At 39.9% G+C, this 20824-nt stretch overlaps 1 protein-coding gene across 1 annotated transcript in view; it reads left to right on the forward strand.

The window, feature by feature from the left end:
* The window catches only part of PCDH15 (protocadherin related 15), a 1343394-nt gene that overhangs the window by 852332 nt on the left and 470238 nt on the right, over positions 1 to 20824 (forward strand). The window contains exons 9-10 of the mRNA XM_035724230.1: positions 1958 to 2068; positions 15855 to 16025. Coding sequence (XP_035580123.1) covers positions 1958 to 2068; positions 15855 to 16025 — 282 coding nt within the window. The remainder of the gene's footprint in view (positions 1 to 1957; positions 2069 to 15854; positions 16026 to 20824) is intronic.

Here is a 20824-nt window from a genome sequence, read left to right on the forward strand (position 1 = left end):
AACCAGAAACACTGACGTTTCAAATCTGTGTCAGGCTGTTTGCTCTTTAAGGAAAAGAGGATTGGAGAAACTATTAAGAAGTGGTTTATTCATCTCTGTATTTTTAAAAAGAGGATCACTTTCTAATAAGAACATATATGAGTATATCCCCATGTCTGTCTGTGTGTTCCTAAATATCAGAGAAACAAAAATATAATATCACTTGAAATTATGATGTTGAAGACGCAGCAAACGTAGCAGATATCAATTACTGTTACTATATGCCACCACTGATCTTTGAGACAAGTCAGGGGTTAACGTGGTGTGTTAGTTATCTATTACCGTGTAACAAACCATCACAAATTTAGTGTCTTAAGACAACACATACTCATTTTTGTAGTTTCTGTGACGTAAGAGTCTAGACTCAGCTTGGCTCTCACAAGGTTGCAGTCTGGGTGTTGACCAGATTAGTTCTCCTATGTAGGCTCAACTAAGGAAGAACTTCCTTCCAGAGAAACTCAGACTGCTGTCAGAATTCATTTCTTTATGATTTTAAGACAGAAGGCATTGGCTTCTTGCTGACTGTTGGCTAGAAGCTGCTCCCACCTCTAAGAGACCACACTGAGTTCCTCGGCTGTTCTGCAAGGAGAGTGTCTAGACCCAGGCTGTTTGCAAGATGGAGTCATCCATGACACAATGTAGCCACAAGAGTGACAGTTTATCGCCTATGCTGTATCCTTGGTTAGAAGCAAGTCACACTCAAGGGGAGGTTTTACACAAAGGCATGAGATGCCTATCAGGAAGTGGGGGTAGACAGGGCCCCCTCAGGAATCTGTCACACCTACTATTACGTTCAGCATTATCGTCATCATTTGTGAATGCCGTATAAACAGATCCAATTTATACTAGATGTGGAATAGAGAAGAATCAGGCATTTGTACTATCCAAAATCATAGAAGTTTAATTACCAGTGTTGCAAGCTTATTACTAAAACAAAGCACACTTTTATTTAACCCATGAGCAAAATCAGAATAGTTAAAATTGTGCTTTCTTTTCTTTTTTTTTTCCTTTTTTTCTCTTCTCTTTTTTTTTCTTCTCTTCTTTTGCCATCCTTTTCATTGAATTTTATCTAAAATAAATAAGGAATGAGTTTAGGGATGAATAGCTACTGAACTGATTGCATTTAAAGCAAAAGCATTTAAGCTGGTTTCCAAAAGGTTCTGGTTCTTCCTGTCTTTGGGGAGAGGCCAGGAGTGCCTTTTTTTTTTTTTTTTTTTCCCAGTCAGAAGAATGACGTGCTCTGGATAATGATGCGTGAGCTCCCAGAACCAAGTACAAATCACCATTGCCCTGCTCCTCCCCTGACACCAGTCTTGAAAAAAGGATATTATATTGAAATCACAAATTGCAATGTTTGAGCTCTTTGTTGATAAGACAAACAGTGGTAACAGGGAAAATTTCCGGATACCTCAACTTTGATTTAGAAGTATTCCAGGGCTATTGATGGGTTACCCTAAAAATATACAAAAAACTGTCACAGGAAATAAGTTATGTGGTTATTATCAAAATGACTCTGGTGAAACCCATTGATCGACATGCAAAGTTTTTAAAAATGACGAGAGTACTGGGGGCCTGGGTGACTCAGTCAGTGAAGCGGCCGACTCTTGGTTTCAGTTCAGGTTATGATGCCAGGGTCCTGGGAGAGAGCCCTAGTTGGTTCTGTGCTCAGCGGGAAATCTGCTGGAGATTCTCTGCCTCTACTCCTCCCTCCCTCTCTCTCCCTCTCTCTCGCTCTCTCAGATAAATAAATACATCTTTAAAAAATGATGAGAGTATTAAATATGAAGCTTACAGGCAATATTCTATTTTCAGATGATAAGCATGCTCTCTAACTGTCAAAAGACTAGGTTGCAACACTACATTCTGTAATTCATCTTATATTCGAAGGAGTTGATTCTATGTCTTTCTCTATTTGCAGACATCTAATGACACCTTCGAAATTCCCCTCATGTTAACTGGAAATGTGGTGTTAAGGAAGAGGCTCAACTATGAAGATAAGACTCGGTACTTTGTCATCATCCAAGCTAATGTGAGTATTCAATTTCCCTAGCTTCCCTCTGGGGTACTTACGAAGTAAAGAATGTGCCCAAAATGTATAAGTGCTCTCAGAGTTCTTGGTGTAGTTTATGGGCTGGACAGGGTAGGCTGTCCACAGCGTAATTTGTATATTATATTCTTCTAGTTGGGGAGTGGGATGGAAGGGGGCAGGAGGGATTCTTTCTCCTCACTGTTTCCTTCCCCCTGAATCACTCATACCCACTCTTCAATAGTTTGCGGTCAGTTCACACTGACGGATTGCTCCAAGTGTGGTACCTGGAACGTCAGCAGCAGAATCACCTTGGGGGGATATTAAATGTGCAGGTTCCTGCACCCAACCTCAGACCCTCTGAATAAAAACTCAAAGGGTAGAAGTGGAATGCTTGCATTTTTATTAACTCCCCAGGGGATTCCAGAGTACACTAAAGGAAGAGAAAAACTGTCCAATCGGCAATCTTCTCCCCCATGGCTGCCATTTCTTGAATAGTTAGTTGCTCACTAGGTGTCAGTGACTAGGACCATAACCAGGATGTGTGCACAGTAGGAACAGAACATCGGAAAAACAGTCTTACATAACATGGGCTTTTTTTTTAATTTTATTTATTTGAGAGAGAGAGAATGAGAGAGGTAGAGCACATGGGGGGGGGTGGAGGGTCAGAGGGAGAAGCAGACTCCCCGCCGAGCAGGGAGCCCGATGCGGGACTGCAGGATCATGACCTGAGCCGAACGCAGTCGCTTAACCGACTGAGCCACCCCGGTGCCCCATAACATGGACTTTTATTATTTTAATAAAATCCCTAATTCATGTGGATCAAGGGTTGGTTTGACAGCCCAAGTATATCACCAAGGACTCAGGTTACTTCTCTCCTTACGTTGTGCCCCGTTCCTGAAATTTGGTTATTTTTCCAATGCCTCATTTGTCAGGGGCTAATGAATTCCACAGCCATAAGCATCACAAATGCATTTCAAGTCTGAAGGTAAGCAGGTGGAGAAAAGGGCAGAACTAGGACTCTTCTTATGTTTGTTTATTCCTCCTTTGTCTTCGAGGAAACTCTTCCCGAGTCCTCTCCCATCCAGCGCCGCCCCCCCCCCCCCCCAGCCTGGGATCTCAGGAGGCAGCGTAGAGAAGGGAGGTTGAGGAAGATTGTATGTAGCAAAGGGGAAGGAGGTAGTCACCTCTGGATGACACCAAGTTCTCTGCATCTCCTGGAGCTGGACACACTGGTAACCCTGGGGGCCTAGGCCAGGAGAAGGGGGAGGAGGAAGAGGGAAGGAGAAGAGGGGAGAAGGGTTTGTTAACAAGAAGAGCGGGGCTAGTATTTCAGCCAACAACTGATAGGTCTGGCTACAGATAGCTTCCGGTACTGACAGAGGTCCATAGCAAGCGACAGGATCGTGCTCTGAAAAGGTTATTAGACTCTGAAGCCAACCTCTGCTTTTAAGGATTCCTAACATTGTCATCCTACTCATGGGGCAGAACAGGAAGACCGCAGGGAGGGGCAAAAGGAAACCACCCTCCGTCCGCTCTTCTGAACCAGTTTATATGCAACAAGGTGTCATTCAGTGGCATTTTTGCCCAAAAGATATTTTGCCAGAAATGGGGGGGGGCATTTTGTCTGTGTATATTTATATTAATATCATTTTATATATTTATAATATATAAATATGTTTACTTATATATAAATATATTTATTTTATTAACACATATAATATATATAAATTTTTCTGTTATATATAGTAGGTAGGTAGTAGATATAGATACATAGGTAGAAATCTAATTTTTGAAGCCAAATTTCTAGATTTACATTCAAAATTCTCCAGTTGGTTGTTTTTCAATTGATTATCTTGGTGTCCAGGGGTAGAGGCTAAAGTGGAGACAGACAGCAGATATAAAAAAAAAAAGTAAAATCTACTGGCCTCTCAGTAGATTGAGTAGATTTGAGTTCCTCAAAACCCTGAAATCTTTCTTTTTATAGATTATTTCCATGAAAGTGAAAATGAGAAGAAAAAATACAGTTTCCCTTGCTTGACTCAGAATCTCTAATAAAATGTAGGGAAAAGTAAGATTGCTCTGGAATGTATCTGAAAACTAGTTTTTATTGTGCTGTTTAAAATGAGGTGTTTTTTTTTTTTTAGAGAAACTCAAGGTAAAACATCTGAGTTGCTATTTAATTTAAAATATTTATAAAGACATCTGGAACAATTTGTATGCACTTTGCTAGACTGCCCATAAGTGAGGGAGGGAGTGTTAAATTTTCAACATTTCAGGGATTAAATTGTGAAATAGAAGGATATGCATGAATCATCGAAAGGAAGGGATGGAATTGGCAAGAAATTAAAGAAAAGGTTAATTTATCTGTAACAATTTTTATTATAAACTTAGATGGTATAAAATGTGAATCTTAAATATGGGAGATTAGAAGCTTTTTGGTGTTTTTAAAAATTTTCAGAGCAATATCCTTTAATGATTTTAGAATATACCAAAATTAGGATGCATTATAATTTATCCAACTATACTTTCCATTTTTTGTTTTTTGGCATGGAATGATATCTACCCTCATGACTCTCATGAGAGGCAGTGAGTGCAATATTGTGGCCAAAGCATGAATTCTCGAACCACCATTACCTGGATTTAAATGCCAGTGCTGCCGTTGACTAGCTGGGTGACTCTGGGCAGATGTTGTACCTCAGTTTCCTACCTAGTAAAATGACGATATTAATAAAACACACCACATAGACTTCTTGTGAAGATTAGCAAGTTAGCAACCAAAAATATACTTAAGACGAATGCTTGGAATATATTCTCATATTGTTACAGTATTCTATAAACTACTTAACTACTGGCACTTCATAGTTCAAAAATGGATCATTGAGGGGCTCCTGGGTGACTCAGTCGGTTAAGCGTAAGCGTCTCACTCTTGATTTGGACTTAGGTCATGATCTCAGGGTCCTGGGATGGAGCCTTGCGTCTGGCTCCTCGCTCAGCTGGGAATCTGCTTAAGATTCTCTCTCTCCCTTTGCCTCTCCCCCACTACTCACATACTCTCTCTCCAATAAATAAACAAAATCTTTTAAAAAATGGATAATTTAAAAATGGAATTACTATGAGAAAATTATGTGTTTTACACATGTAGAGGCATATATATACTTTTAATCTTACTAAAAAGTGCCATATTATTTTCCAAAGTTTTACAGCACATCACTCTCCCCCAACAAATGGTAAAGAATTCTTCATTGCCTCTACATCTTAGACACATAATTTACTTAAAAAAGTGGGTTGTTGGAACTGAAAAGCTGACTCATACTTGCTTCAGGACCGATTGTGGGTCTCTTCCCAGCTCCAAGTTCAATGACCTCACCTTTGTGGTCATGGTGATAGAGCCTAGAGTATGGAAAGTGACAAATGCTACAAATCAGAGCTTCTTCTCTCAGAGAGATGGTTCCCTGTCCTCTCCAAAGGTCCTTGTAGCTGGACTCAGGATCAAATTGACATGAGACAGAGTCACAGAAAAAAACTCAAATGTAATAGGTGGACGTATGAGGAATCCACACAGATGTGGAAATTCCAAAGGCAGTCAGGCAGGATGAGGTCTCTGTGTCATCCCGAATTGAGGAGAAGGGGCTGGGGTCTGGGGCTTCAGAGAAAAGCGATGCACTTCACAGGGTGATAAGAAAAGCATATGTCTGATAATTAGAGGTTTGCCCTACCATACAGACGGGTCACTCAGATAAAATTTATCTCTGTTCATAACCTTTATTCTGGGAAAGACCCCAATTTAGGTTCTTCTCTATGGTTAAGAGAAAGACAGAATTTATCTTGAGCCTGCACAGTCTCAGGTGCCTTCAGCTCACAGTATGCCAAAATTGTACATTTATGGGGGGGGAGTCCTGAACCCCTTCATCTATATAATTTATTTTTTATATTTATATAGAATCATGAAATCCACAGATTGTTATATGTTTCTAATTATATTTTTATATTCTTTGGGGTTTTTTATTATTGTCAATGGTATGTAAATGTACAGTGTAGATCATGTACACTAAATCCTACGTTATTCTCTTGAAGTCATAACCAGAGTGGAAATATGAGCGATTGATTTTGATTTTAAAGTAGATGGTATCAGGGCGCCTGGGTGGCTCAGTCAGTTAAGCGGCTGCCTTCGGCTCAGGTCATGATCCCGGGGTCCTGGGGTCGAGCCCCAGGTCCGGCTCCCTGCTCAGCAGAGAGCCTGTTTCTCCCTCTCCCTCTGCCTCTCACTCCCCCTGCTTGTGCTCTCTCCCGCTCTCTCTGTCAAATAAATAAATAAAATCTTTAAAAATAAATAAAAATAACGTAGATGGTATCTAAGAGGGTAGAGTTCTGATGATAAATTCCTGAAATCACTCAATTTGGATCTGGCTTTACTTATGGTACAAAGATTTGATTGATGTGCAAAGGAAACTCTTCAAATTTCACATAATTAGGAAGTTTCTTTTTATCCATGTGGACATGCTGTTACTCTTAAATAAGCCGGGAGAGTTTTGGTTAACTTGTCACTCGTTTTATTGAGAATATTTACAACATTATTACCCATGGTTCATTTTAAATATGAATATGCAATGATTCCCTCATTATTTCTAGAAAACAGAAGGAAAAGAAATCTAACAATGAAAGTTCAGGGATACCCAGAGATCAGTGGGTTTTCTTTTTATTGAAATGTCCAATATAGTCTGTACCACAAGCTCCATTTTTTATATATTACCCTAAATCACAAAGGAATCAAACTCATCTTTTTATACATAGATATTATTCAAAACCAGCTCTCTTTTGTATTAGCATTATCCTGACGGAAATACTAAGTATTCTTAGGTACTCAAGAGCTCTTGATTGTCAGAAAGAAAAACTTTACATTTAATTTAGAATCATAGCCAGAGTAATTTCTAAGTTACCTTATCAGTAACAGGGCAAATTTAATATTTTCTCAAATATCAAAAATCTAGAATAGGAACACTAGCTGTCTTTCATAATAAGATATTATATAATTCCTAAAAATACTATTTCTTTCTTATCTCTGTCTTTTCTTTTAATACTATGAATATTCAGAACAGTGTGTAAACATTATAATTATATGGGCTTGGATGTAAAAGAAAATCACTTTGTACACTTTCGGATATCAATTTATGTAAATAACTTTTCAAAACTAGCCCCCACTCTGACCTTCCCTCACCTCTACTTCCTACTAATTGTGGAGTAAGTCCTAAACTGTACACCCATTGTTTGTAGCTTTGCCTATTTCCTGGGTGTATTCTGGGAAATAAGAGTGAACTAGGAAGATGATACTTGGCGGCTAACAAACATAAAATGTTCCAGTCATAAAGACACATAAGCATGTGGAGATGTAAAATATCATGCTCTTCTATCTACTAGTATGCAGGAAAATTAAGGAAAATTAAGTAAGCATTTCAAACAAACAAAAAAACACTTTCAAGAAAAAAGAACTCACTTCTAAAATGGTTTAGACCTACACAATCTTGTTGCTTCTTTTTTCTCATTTGCATAAAGGAATCTAACAGAATCAAGTTACTCTAGGATAAGTTTTAAATTTTCAGTCAGTCATATCCCATCTGTCATCGGTGGACAGAAGCAAGACAAACACCTCCCTGGTCTTCAGTGACTGAGTCAGGGTTAGAAGACTCAGGGCAACTCTAAATATGTTGCAATTTTTTTTCTTTCTCTATTGCAAATACCTGATAAGGTAAGGAGAGGGTCTTTAATATATGTATCAATGAGTCAGTCTAGTAGGTGCTTCTAGCCTTTTTTTTTTTTTTTTTTGATCTGCAAACCACTTGAATACTGAGTATGTAAATGTTGGAAGTCTCTATTTGAGGTTCCTATGGCTCAACAAGAAATCAGAAGATCAGCACGCCTGTTCCACACTCACTTTAAAACCGAGATTAATGTAATTTCATAGTATTGGGTAGTCCACATCATTCCTGGCCCCACTCCAACCAACCAATATTTAACTTAATACTCTTCTAAATAAGAGCAGGTACTGAGTGAATTAGAAATTAGCATTTATCTCGTTTGATCAAAGAATAGTGGGCAATTAAACCATTTTACATCAAGAAAGCCTTTTGATTGGGATAAAGGGATTGAAGCCTCACTTACCATCTGACAGAGGTGTTTTATTGCCTTAACATTGTCATAGTGTAAATATTTGAAATTTATAAAAAATGCGCTTGGTAAAAAGTGCGGATTGTGACAATGAATTAATTATCTCCGAGCTATTTCTAAAAGTAAATATCTTTGAAGTTCTCTGTGCTTAAAAAGAAATTAGTTCTTCCTTACTTGCAATGTATTGATGAAAATTTCTACTTATTTAGTAAATAACTCATTCAAAGACAGCGGGTGTCTCTGCTATGCCAGCATATGTTATAATATGATTCCAAAGAGTTGTACATCGTGTTGCCATCATCTGGGGCCAGAGGATTGGAGGCTTTGAACAAAGATGCTGAGGGTTCCAGGACCATGTCAGTGTGGCTTTCCCGTGAAACACTGACAACGTTCCAGCTGGGGCACATCTCACACTTTCCTGAATATTTCTTATGGCTTTCTTAATTCAATGTTGAAGATACACGTGTGCTTGTAAATTCCTGCATTTCCGCTTTGACGCTGGATTGTTCTTTGTATCACCTGCAATTCCTTGCACAGCTAAACTCACAATCATTAAATGGTGACTTGTTTTTAGGGCATCTAATTAAAGGTTTCGTGTAATGTTAGCAAAAGTGTAAATGACATGTGAAAGAATAATACACATTGGGAAAATACAAAGTAAACAAACTTGAATAACATTTAAGAGATATATTCTTGCTTGCCAGTTATAGCTATAGTTTCTAAATCAATGAAATATTGTCTTATTTTTAAATATTTTATAATGAAAAATATCTTAATCTCATAAAGGAAATAAGAGAAATGAGGAATGAAAATGGGAGAAAGGAATTTGGGGAGTAGTTTTTAATATGTTTTGGATTCTCACATAGCATTGAATGGAAATATAGACTTCAGGAAATCACATAACACATTCATGCAAGTAATTATGTTTTATTTATACCACTCCCAATTTAGAATGGTATTTCTTTTATCTAGAACAGTCTTGAGCAGTAACATTTTACTAGAAAGAGCAAAAGGTTCTTTTCATTTTGGTTTTTGTTTGAATTGCCAGGGACTATGTTTTAGAGGAATTTTTTAGATCAAATTTGGTTCTAAACTAGGAGAAGTACTGGGCGCCTGGGTGGCTCAGTTGGTTAAGCGACTGCCTTCGGCTCAGGTCATGATCCTGGAGTCCCGGGATCGAGTCCTGCATCGGGCTCCCTGCTCGGCGGGGGAGTCTGCTTCTCCCTCTGACCCTCTTCCCTCTCGTGCTCTCTTTCATTCTCTCTCTCTCAAATAAATAAATAAAATCTTTAAAAAAAATAAAAAAAATAAACTAGGAGAAGTACTAAGGCTTGCCATGGGCTTAAACGAGAGCATTGTTCAGGAGACCTACTTACATTTTTCCTTATGTTTTATAATACATTTTAACGACAAATCGTGGGGAGGCTCCACATGTGTAGAGAGGCAGCTGGTATCTTTTCAGTGCTACCTGTCTGTTTATAGAAATGAAGAGGAGCAGTATGCATCACCCCAAAATAGACCTTCCTGGCATAAGGATTATTTTAGGCTGATTATGTTTTCAAACCCGCAAACAACAGAGGAGCTCTGAAAACCATGTAGAAACACTTCCCTGTTGGAAGAGCACTTTGCACTTAGACGGGAAGTCTCCACCTGCAAGGGCATCCCTCTCCCACCAGGAAGACGAGAATGACTGAATCTGGACAAGCTCCCATCTGTGGGGAGGGTCTGGACGTCCACCTGCAAGACAGCGACTCCCGTGTTGACTGTGTTTTGCCTGAAAACCTGGCTCTCCCCCACCCCCACATGGTCTTTAGTCTTTAGCTGGAGTTGGTGTTTAAGGTGATAGCTTTGGCCATTTGGGGGAGTTACTCAGTTTTCCTGCTATCTGTGTCTATACGGTAGGTGTACATATCATTAAATTGCTTGGGCTTTTTTCCTGCTAATCTGTTTTTATTGCATGAGGTCTCAGCCAAGAAGCTAGAAGGGTGGAGAGAAATTATTTTTCTTCCCTGACAGTAGCTTCTTTAGTATTTTGTTCCCAAGTAAAAATTCATATTTTATAGATCAACACTTTTTGTAAGCAGTATCTTTTCTCAATATTGTAACTGAACCCACGTGAGTCAACTCCTTGGTGAGTCAGAATCTGCACCACATGAGTGGTCACACAAAGAAAACTTTATTTGCAGCAAATAAGGAGATCATGGGGAATGACTTCTAAAACCATGATGCCCCAAGCAAGGGTGGATACCTTCCTTTTATTTAGGGTTAGGTGAATAGGGGATGATAGGGGAGCCTTGTCATCATATGTAGAGGCAGGCATGAGGTCACGCATGCACCTTAAAGAAACCAACCTAGACACACATTGTATACTGTGTAAATGAGGCTCGAGTTCCTCCTTGGGCAGAGATGTTAGTATTATAATGAGGTAAATGTGGTCATCAGTCATTCTAGAGGTCATGCTGTGGTCCATCTGCACAGGCACGCGTCGGGGATTAAGCTTAAACTGGCCAGGGTGGTCTTGGCTCCAGGACCTCTCAGGGAAGTTGCTCATGTGAGGGGAGGTTTTGCTTTCCCTTTGTCTGAGTTAAGAGGTAAGCTGGAGAGAAGAGCGCAGGGGAAAATGCGGGACCAAGGTGGTGAGCACAGGCAGGTGGGCAGTCAAGGTCGGGTCCTGGGGCCTAGCTGGGACCAAGGTGGTGAGTACAGGCAGGTGGGCAGTCAAGGTCGGGTCCTGGGGCCTAGCTGGTGACAAGTTCAGTGGTTCTGGGACAAAGGTTGGTGAGTACAGGCAGGTGGACAGTCAAGGTGAGGTCCTGGGGTCTAGCTGGTGACAATATGAGATAAAAGTCTACATTATGTATTTTGGGAATGATACATACACCCGCCCTTATTCACTTGTACCCATATGATGGACAATGACCCAAAGAGGTAGAGAACAGTGAGATTCATTGCCGACAGACTGAAGGAGAGAGTTTGGATAAATACTCCACTCTGTCTACTGCAGTGACGTGGTGATGGCATATGAGGGGCAAGCATGTGTGGCATACAAGTGTAGAAATACTGCTTCTGAGTGTTAAAACATTTCGCCACATCCAAACCACGTAAAATGTTCTTTATCTAATATTTTTTATAAACTTAGGTTGATTTGGTCTTTTGAAAGACTTCATCCCAAGCAATCATAATTTTAAAATGGTAGGTTTGATAAGCCAGTTGTAGTTTTTAAAATTTAAAATAAATCCATGAATTTATGCCAAATTAAGATTTTTCAACAAAATGGTTGTTGCCGGGGGGCGGGGAGGGAGAAGGGTGGAAGATGGGCAAAAGGGTGAAGGGGAGTGAGAGATATCGGTTTCTTGTTAGGGCATTAATAAGCCATGGAAATAAAAAGCAAAGCATAGGAAATCCATCAGTGATATTTTAATAGTGCTGTGTGAATGCAGATGTAGCTATACTTGTGGTTAGCACAGCATAACATTACATGTTGAATCACTATATTGTACGTCTGAAACTAATATGACTTCAATAAAAAATGATTTTTCTATATGTACTCAAATTTCATACATGTAAATGGTATAATTTTTAAAGAATTTATTTATTTATTTGACAGAGAGAGACACAGCGAGAGAGAGAACACCAGCAGGGGGAGTGGGAGAGGGAGAAGCAGGCCTCCCGTGGAGCAGGGAGCCCGATGCGGAGCTCGATCCCAGGACCCTGGGACTCATGACCTGAGCCAAAGGCAGTGGCTTAAGAACTGAGCCACCCAGGCGCCCCTAAACAGTATAATTTTAAAGGCTAACTTGTGGACCACCAAAATTATCTCATGTGTCATTTAGTGTTCTTACTGTACTTTCAACTGTTGTGAATATAATGAACAGACAGGGAAAATTTACAGCAATTAAAGAAGGACTTCTTAAAAATCTCTATACCCTATAAATTCAGCCAATCATAATTATTACTCTAATTTGTAGTCATTAATCTCAATTACAGTTTCCCCTTTTTTGAGGAGGGGGGATTATATTTTCCTCCATGCTCTTCCATGTACTAATTAGGGACTTGCTGATTGCCCTGACAAAAGACAGAGTAACAGGGCAAAATCCTTCACATGCATATGGGGCAAGCAGGAATGGCTCCCTGAAGTGCTAAGGATCAGGGTCTGCAGCCTACCTTTCTGGGGAAGCAGGGAGAAGAGGTTTCTGTGGGAACACATGGGTTTCTAATGAGAATGAGCAGGAGATAAGAATGTTGTGATAATGTGTGTTCATGTAGGAGTTACTGTTTGCTAGTTTGGTTTGTTTTGTTTTCCCGATGGCCATAACCATTCATGGCATCCTCGTTTCCAGAAGTTTCTGTTTGTTAGTGAGATAAAAGGCTTCTTTCTGTATGTGTTCAATCTCAAATATCATTAAAATAGTCTTTATATCAACTCTGAAACTCTTAGTGGTCTTCACACTCTGGAAATTTAAACATTTTTCCCCACGATTTGACCACAGTCTATCTTATAATGGTTCTAAACACTAGAGAAGCTGGAGTCACAGAGTTATCGTATTCCTGAATGGTTACATAGGCAAAGTTCCACCAGAGATTTTTCTGCCTTCTGAGATTTTACCCTAGAACCCTTCCTTACAACCTTTCTTGAGCAACGAGATTGGGAAAGAACATAACTGAAATGCAGAGTTGTGCACAAAGCTTGAGAGAAGCATTTTTAACTGGTAAGCAAATATCAATGTCTGGTAAATGTCACACAGGAAAACACTAAGCAACATAAAATAAAATGTCATTCCATTCATATATTACTTTCTTAACATGCAGTGCTCCTCACAAGTGCCCTCCTTCATCCCCATCACCTGTTTCCCCCACCCCCCATCCCCACTGGTAACCAAGTATATTACTTAAAAAAAAAAAAAATCAGGTGAATGCACATCCCATAAAATTAGCCACTGTAAAGTGAACAGTTCAGTGGCATTTGGCACATTGATGCTGTTGTGTTTCTGCCATCTCTATCCATTTCCCAAACATTTCATGCCAAAAAGAAGCCTCACATCACTTCTCGGCCTTAAGATCAAGTGCAAAAAGAAGCCTCACACTCCTCAAGCCTTCCTACCCCACCCCTGCCCTCTCAGCCCCTGTCAGTCACCAATCTGGGTGGATTTACCTATTCTGGATGTTTCACGTAAACATGAAACCTTTTCTATCTGGTGTTTTTCACTTTGCGTTGATGTATGCAATGTTTATCCATGTTGTAGTGTATGTCAGTACTTTGTTCCTTCTCGTGGCTGCACCATTGTGTGTGTGTATCCCAAATATATATATTTGTATGTTTATATATACATTTATACAACAGAATTTGTCTACCCATTCATTCATTGGTGGATATTTTGACTGCTGCCAACTTTTGGCCTTGGTGAATAGTGCTGCTATGAATATGTATGTAAGTATAATTACTTTTTGGAGTTGTAACAAATAGAATTTTAAGGAGACAGAAAAAATGGAATAAGTTTTCAAAATAACTAAATGCTATGAAAGTAAAGACACTCTAGATTCCACCATAATGAATGACAAACCACCACCACTCTCACAGTGGATGTTCTGGACAGAGATGACTGGGGTCCGATGCTTTTTCCTTGTGCCCTCCTGCTGAACTCTCTTTAGATAAATATAATCAATGTAAATGAAATGTAATGTAATGAAATCACTTCTACTCTTGAACATGGGCTGCACATAGTGGTTTTCTCCCTAAGGAAATGAAAAGGGAAAAAAAAGAGAGCAAATTGACAATGGGGAAATATCATGAACACAATCTCAACCAGGTGATCAAGGTTAGCATAAAGGATGAGTTGTGTTGATAATATATACTCTTGATATGATGTGCAGACAGGACACTGGACCTCTATGGTCTTCCTCCCCAAAATGCATCACCCCCGTCTGATCTTGAGACAAACATCAAAGTCCCCACTGAAAAACACTCTACAAAATGCCTGACTAGTACTCAACATTATCAAGGTAGCCAAAAACAAGGGAAGTTGGAGAAAGTTTCAGAGCCAAAAGGAGCCTGAGAAAACGTGATGGCTACATGTAGGCAGAGTCCCGGATGGGATCCTGGGATGGAAAACGCACATCACAAACTAGCAATGAATCCGATGAATCTGCAGTAGGGATCATGGTAACAATGTATCCTCAAAGCGAAAAGTACTGAGCCAGCTGAGGAAGGATGACCTTCCTGTTTCAATAAGAAGGACCAGGAATGCAGTCTGAGCTCAAGTCCACCGAAAGAAGGGCTCGAGCATTGCTAAGAGTCCAGATGGAAGTTCTCCTCACAAGAAATTTTTTTTCTTTTTTTTCTGTGCCTGTATGAGATGATAGATGCTAACTAAACGTATTGTAAAAATCCTTTCACGTATATGTATGTCAAATCATTATATTGCACACCCTAAACTCATGCAGTGCTGTATGTCAATTATATCTCAGTAAAACTGGGAAAAAACCAAACAAGGAAAAAAACAAAACAAAATCCCTGCTTTCTTGGCAATACAGTGTCTCCTGGGAAAGAGAGGAAGTTGAACAGATAATTGCCATAATTGCTGCAAGGGCACTCTTCCTAGAAACTGTAGTTTAGAGTCCCAAAGAATGAAGAAGGAAAATAAAACAGTTATCATCTAGAAGCTCAGAAAACTAGGTTATTTCAGTGACAACAGTGCACTCCCTGAGGACCAGCAGTGCTGGTCTCAAAATACTTGATAACAGAAAGGCTTGTGTGAGCCATTAAACATTTCTCTGTTAAAAGTGCAGCAGACCTGCCAGGTTTTCCTCTCTTCCTTTTTTCTCCATTTTATTTTTCTGAGGATTTGGGGGGTTTTGTTTGTTTGTTGTTGTTTGTTTTTAGAAATAACCAAAATTTATCTAAAGTTTTTCTTAAAAAAAGATTTATTTATTTATTTGAGAGAAGTGAGCGAGAGAGAGAGAGAGAGAGAGAGAGAAAGCGTGCGAGTGAGAACATGAGTCAGGGAGGGGCAAAGGGAGAGGGAGAAGCAGACTCCCTGCTGAGCAAGGAGCGTAATGTGGGACTCTGACCCCAGGACCCTGCGATCATGACATGAGCCGAAGGCAGACGCTTAATGACTGAGCCACCAAGGCACCCTTAAAATTTATCTGCATTGCTTAAAACATCATCAAAAATCAAAGACAGAGCTGGGTGGGCGTGGGGTAGAGGAATCAAGAGCCAACTGTGTTTGCTAAGTGGCCTTCTCGAAGGAGAAGTAACATTGTGTTGTACTTCAAGGATGGGAGATAGTTTCACACCTTGGAGCAAGCCTCCTATGGACCTTAGGCTCCTGTCCTCCCACGGAGACTGGGAGGTGGTGGTGTGCCTTCTTTGGTGATTACGGCTCCCCCATCCTTGGGATGGAGTGCTGGATTATAAAACTGGCAGAAGTTTGAGCTGCAGGAATATTGCCATCTCAAAGGGCAGAGAAAGCATGTACAGTTGCAAGTTTTCTAAGGTAAATGCCCTAAGAGTGGTTGGGGCCTGTAATCAGCAAGAAACCTGTCTACTGTCTAGTCAAGCTGAAGGAAATGTTGGGTCCATCTCATTGTTTTTTTGTGTTTCTTTTCCTTTTTCCTCTCATAGGACCGTGCACAAAATCTGAATGAGCGGCGAACCACCACCACCACCCTCACAGTGGACGTTCTGGACGGAGATGACTTGGGTCCTGTGTTTCTTCCTTGTGTCCTGGTGCCAAACACACCTGATTGTCGCCCGCTCACCTACCAAGCCGCCATCCCTGAATTGAGAACTCCGGTAAATGTGCTCGCATTCTTTCCCCTTCACTTATACCTCTTTATCTTCAGTGAGATCCAGTTCTAGTAGTTTGTAGATATATTAGCTGAGAAGAGCAAACTTCACTATATGGACATTGAAAAGTATTTATGTCTAAAACCATTTTCAGAGAGTATGGCAAAATTTGGTGACCATGCATTACTGCATCATTTACAAAGTCCAAAGTGTGTCATGAGGCAACCATTCATTTGACACTGATTTTCTTTTTCCACCTATAAATCATAACCGAGTCTAGTTGCCAACCTATTCTAGGAAACCAAGAAATAGCTTCAGCATTTCCTTAAGTTCACCAAATAAACAAACATAGAGTCCCAAGCCAGAAGACACACGGGCCAACAGGATACTTGTCAGCCTCTTAGCATCCTATGATGTTATTGGAGATTGTGCTTGGCTGTTTGGAGGTCGAAGCTAATGAACCCCAAATGCAAATATCTATCCCTTAAAGATGTGTTTTAAAGAAGCAGAAAGGTGAGGCATGAATATGTATCTGGTATGCTTGATTTTGCCTCTGTTTTGTTTTTGTTTTTGCCTCTTTTTAAAAATTCTAATAGAACTCTAAGTCGCTGTTAGCCTGGAATTCACACCTCAGACCTAGCTGGGTAATAAATATTTATACCTAAGGATAAAAATTGTAAGGCAAATATAAACTAAAATATCAATTTCTCCCTTAAAAGTAAAAAAAAAAATTCTCTTTTAGAGAAGCTAAATTCCAAGGGGGTGAATGTCTTTGTGGTTCCTCTGGAAAGCATTCAGCTTTCTGGGTGAGTAACGTGGCTCATGATGTCAGAATTTATTGGAAGGTATTTGAATTTTTTTTTCTCAAACATGTAAGAACTGTGGTTTGGGGTGTCCTCTCTGTATTTGAGATGTTTAAAGCATATATATATATAAAAAAAGAAATTCCTTCTCCTAAGTGTAAATGACATTGCATTCTATGCACTGCTAAGGGTTCTTCTTATGCAATGTTGCATGTCTGAGCCTTACTTTAAGATTTAGTAAATCTTAAATGGCTGGGATTCACTGTTGTGTCTTCCAGCATAAATAACTACTGGTCTAGTTGGCTTATGTGAAGAAAAAAAAAGCTGGAGAAAATAAAAGAATAAAAGTTTTGATGTGAATTTAATGAAGAAAAATATAATCGAATTTTCAGCTCTATGGAGTAAGTTTGAAGACAAAAAGGCTAATGTAGAAATTGGGTGGACAGATAGTTGTAGATCACCTAAAGTCATATGTCACGATAGGATTTTGTGGAATATTCCAGTAAGAAGACTATTAATGATAGTGAACATTATTTTTTTCTTGGAAAAACTTGATATTATGAGGAAAAAATATTTTAAGTATTTATTTTTGAGTTAATTTATGTAGTTGTCATATCCATGAGATCCCCAAGAAAAGGGGCATAGTGACATGGTGACTGGAGTCGATGGCTCAGTGCAGTGACACTAACAGTACTTGATAGCTTGAGGGAAGAGGCACAGGTCACTGCCCGACAAGCAGAGGGGATTGGCTTTATAAAGCACCTCTGAGCATCCGTTCCTCTCTCTTCCAGATGGCTGATGGAGCATCTCTCTCATTCCCATTCATTGCACCATAGATGAGGCCATGCTCCATATTTGGGGGAATGAAAATAAATGATACTAGGGACTAATGGTTATATAGATTGTTCCATGTGTCATGAAATGGGCAAAAGTCTTCAGGGATATTAACTGCAATCCTGGTGGGTAGCTGCCACTCTTAAGGTCACTTGGGAGATGAGATCTCTGAGATACAGAGTTTATGTAACTTTTTATGGCCTTACAATGAATACATAAAAAACTGTTTTCTTTTAAAATCATGTCTCTTGAATTAAATGCCCTGCTAGAAATTCCAGAATGATCAAGCTTTATGCTTCATCATCCCTTTTACTAGACTGACCCTTTCTTTAACATTCTGTGAAATGGAGAATTTTAATTTTACATATTTGAATAGTGATGGCAAATATTTATTTATTATAAGGGGTATATATTTATTGCCACGTAGAAAAAACTATATGTATATGTACTTGCAAAATTAAGCACCTATTCTGATTATCAATCACTGCATAAAACAATCACCAAAACCCAGTGGATTCAAATCACAGTTTTTAAATTTGCTCATAAAAGCTGCAGTTTGTAAGGTCAGGAACGCGGCAGGGATGTCCACTCTCACCACTGCTATTCAACATAGTATTAGAAGTCCTAGCCACAGCAATCAGACAACAAAAAGAAATCAAAGGCATCCAAATAGGCAAAGAGGAAGTCAAACTCTCACTCTTTGCAGATAATATGATACTGTATGTGGAAAACCCAAAGGACTCCACCCCAAAACTGCTAGAACTCATGCAGGAATTCAGTAAAGTAGCAGGATATAAAATCAATGCACAGAAATCAGTGGCATTCCTATACACCCACAACAAGACAGAAGAGAGACAAATCAAGGAGTCGATCCCATTTACAATTGCACCCAAAACCATAAGATACCTAGGAATCAATTTAACCAAAGAGGCAAAGGATCTGTACTCAGAAAACTATAAAATACTCATGAAAGAAATTGAAGAAGACACAAAGAAATGGAAAAACGTTCCATGCTCATGGATTGGAAGAACAAACATTGTGAAGATGTCAATGCTACCTAGAGCAATCTACACATTCAATGCAATCCCCATCAAAATACCATCCACCTTTTTCAAAGAAATGGAACAAATAATCCTAAAATTTGTATGGAACCAGAAGAGACCCCGAATAGCCAGAGGAATCTTGAAAAAGAAAAGCAAAGCCGGCGGCATCACAATTCCGGACTTCCAGCTCTATTACAAAGCTGTCATCATCAAGACAGTGTGGTGCTTGGCACAAAAACAGACACGTAGATCAATGGAACAGAATAGAGCGCCCAGAAATGGACCCTCAACTCTATGGTCAACTCATCTTTGACAAAGCAGGAAAGAATGTCCAATGGAAAAAAGACAGTCTCTTCCACAAATGGTGTTGGGAAAATTGGACAGCCACCTGCAGAAGAATGAAACTGGACCATTTCCTTACACCACACATAAAAATAGACTCCAAATGGTTGAAAGACCTAAAGGTGAGACAGGAGTCCATCAAAATCCTAAAGGAAACACAGGCAGCAACCTCTTCGACCTCAGCCACAGCAACTTCTTCCTAGAAACATCGCCAAAGGCAAGGGAAGCAAGGGCAAAAATGAACTATTGGGATTTCATCAAGATAAAAAGCTTTTGCACAGCAAAAGAAACAGTCCACAAAACCAAAAGACAACCGACAGAATGGGGGAAAATATTTGCAAATGACAGATCAGATAAAGGGCTAGTATCAAAAATCTATAAAGAACTTATCAAACTCGGGCGCCTGGGTGGCTCAGTTGGTTAAGCGACTGCCTTCAGCTCAGGTCATGATCCTGGAGTCCCTGGATCAAGTCCCGCATCGGGCTCCCCGCTCAGCGGGGAGTCTGCTTCTCCCTCTGACCCTCCCCCCTCTCATGTGCTCTCTCTCTCTCATTCTTTCTGTCTCAAATAAATAAATAAAATCTTTAAAAAAAAAAAAAAAGAACTTATCAAACTCAACACCCAAAGAACAAATAATCCAATCAAGAAATGGGCAGACGACATGAACAGACATTTTTCCAAAGAAGACATCCAAATGGCCAACAGACACATGAAAAAGTGCTCAACATCGCTCGGCAGCAGGGAAATCCAAATCAAAACCTCTGTGAGATACCACCTCACACCTGTCAGAATGGCTAAAATTGACAAGTCAGGGAACGACAGATGTTGGCGGGGATGTGGAGAAAGGGGAACCCTCCTACACTGTTGGTGGGAATGCAAGCTGGTGCAACCCCTCTGGAAAACAGTATGGAGGTTCCTCAAACAGTTGAAAATAGAGCTACCATACGATCCAGCAATTGCACTACTGGGTATTTACCCCAAAGATACAAATGTAGGGATCCGAAGGGGTACGTGCACCCCAATGTTTATAGCAGCAATGTCCACAATAGCCAAACTGTGGAAAGAGCCAAGATGTCCATCGACAGATGAATGGATAAAGAAGAGGTGGTATATATACACAATGGAATATTATGCAGCCATCAAAAGGAATGAGATCTTGCCATTTGCAATCACGTGGATGGAACTGGAGGGTGTTATGTTGAGCGAAATAAGTCAATCAGAGAAAGACATGTATCATATGACCTCACTGATATGAGGAATTCTTAATCTCAGGAAACAAACTGAGGGTTGCTGAGTGGTGGGGGGTGGGAGGGATGGGGTGGCTGGGTGATAGACTTTGGGGAAGGTATGTGCTATGGTGAGTGCTGTGAATTGTGCAAGACTGATGAGTCATGACCTGTACTTCTGAAACAAATAATGTAATATATGTTAAGGAAAAAAAAGAAGATAGCAGGAGGGGAAGAATGGAGGGGAGTAAGTCGGAGGGGGAGATGGACCATTAGAGACGATGGACCCTGAAAAACAAACTGAGGGTTCTAGAGGGGAGGGGGTTGGGGGGATGGGTTAGCCTGGTGATGGGTATTAAAGAGGGCACGTTCTGCGTGGAGCACTGGGTGTTATGCACAAACAATGAATCATGGAACACTACATCAAAAACTAATGATGTAATGTATGGTGATTAACATAACAATAAAAATTATTTAAAAAAAAGCTGGAGTTTGGGCAGACTCTGCTCCACACAGCAGCAGCTGAGGATCCTTACCTGATGCTTGGGTACCAGTGT

The sequence above is a fragment of the Zalophus californianus genome, chromosome 15 (assembly GCF_009762305.2).
Source record: "Zalophus californianus isolate mZalCal1 chromosome 15, mZalCal1.pri.v2, whole genome shotgun sequence".
NCBI classification, from domain to species: domain Eukaryota; kingdom Metazoa; phylum Chordata; class Mammalia; order Carnivora; family Otariidae; genus Zalophus; species Zalophus californianus.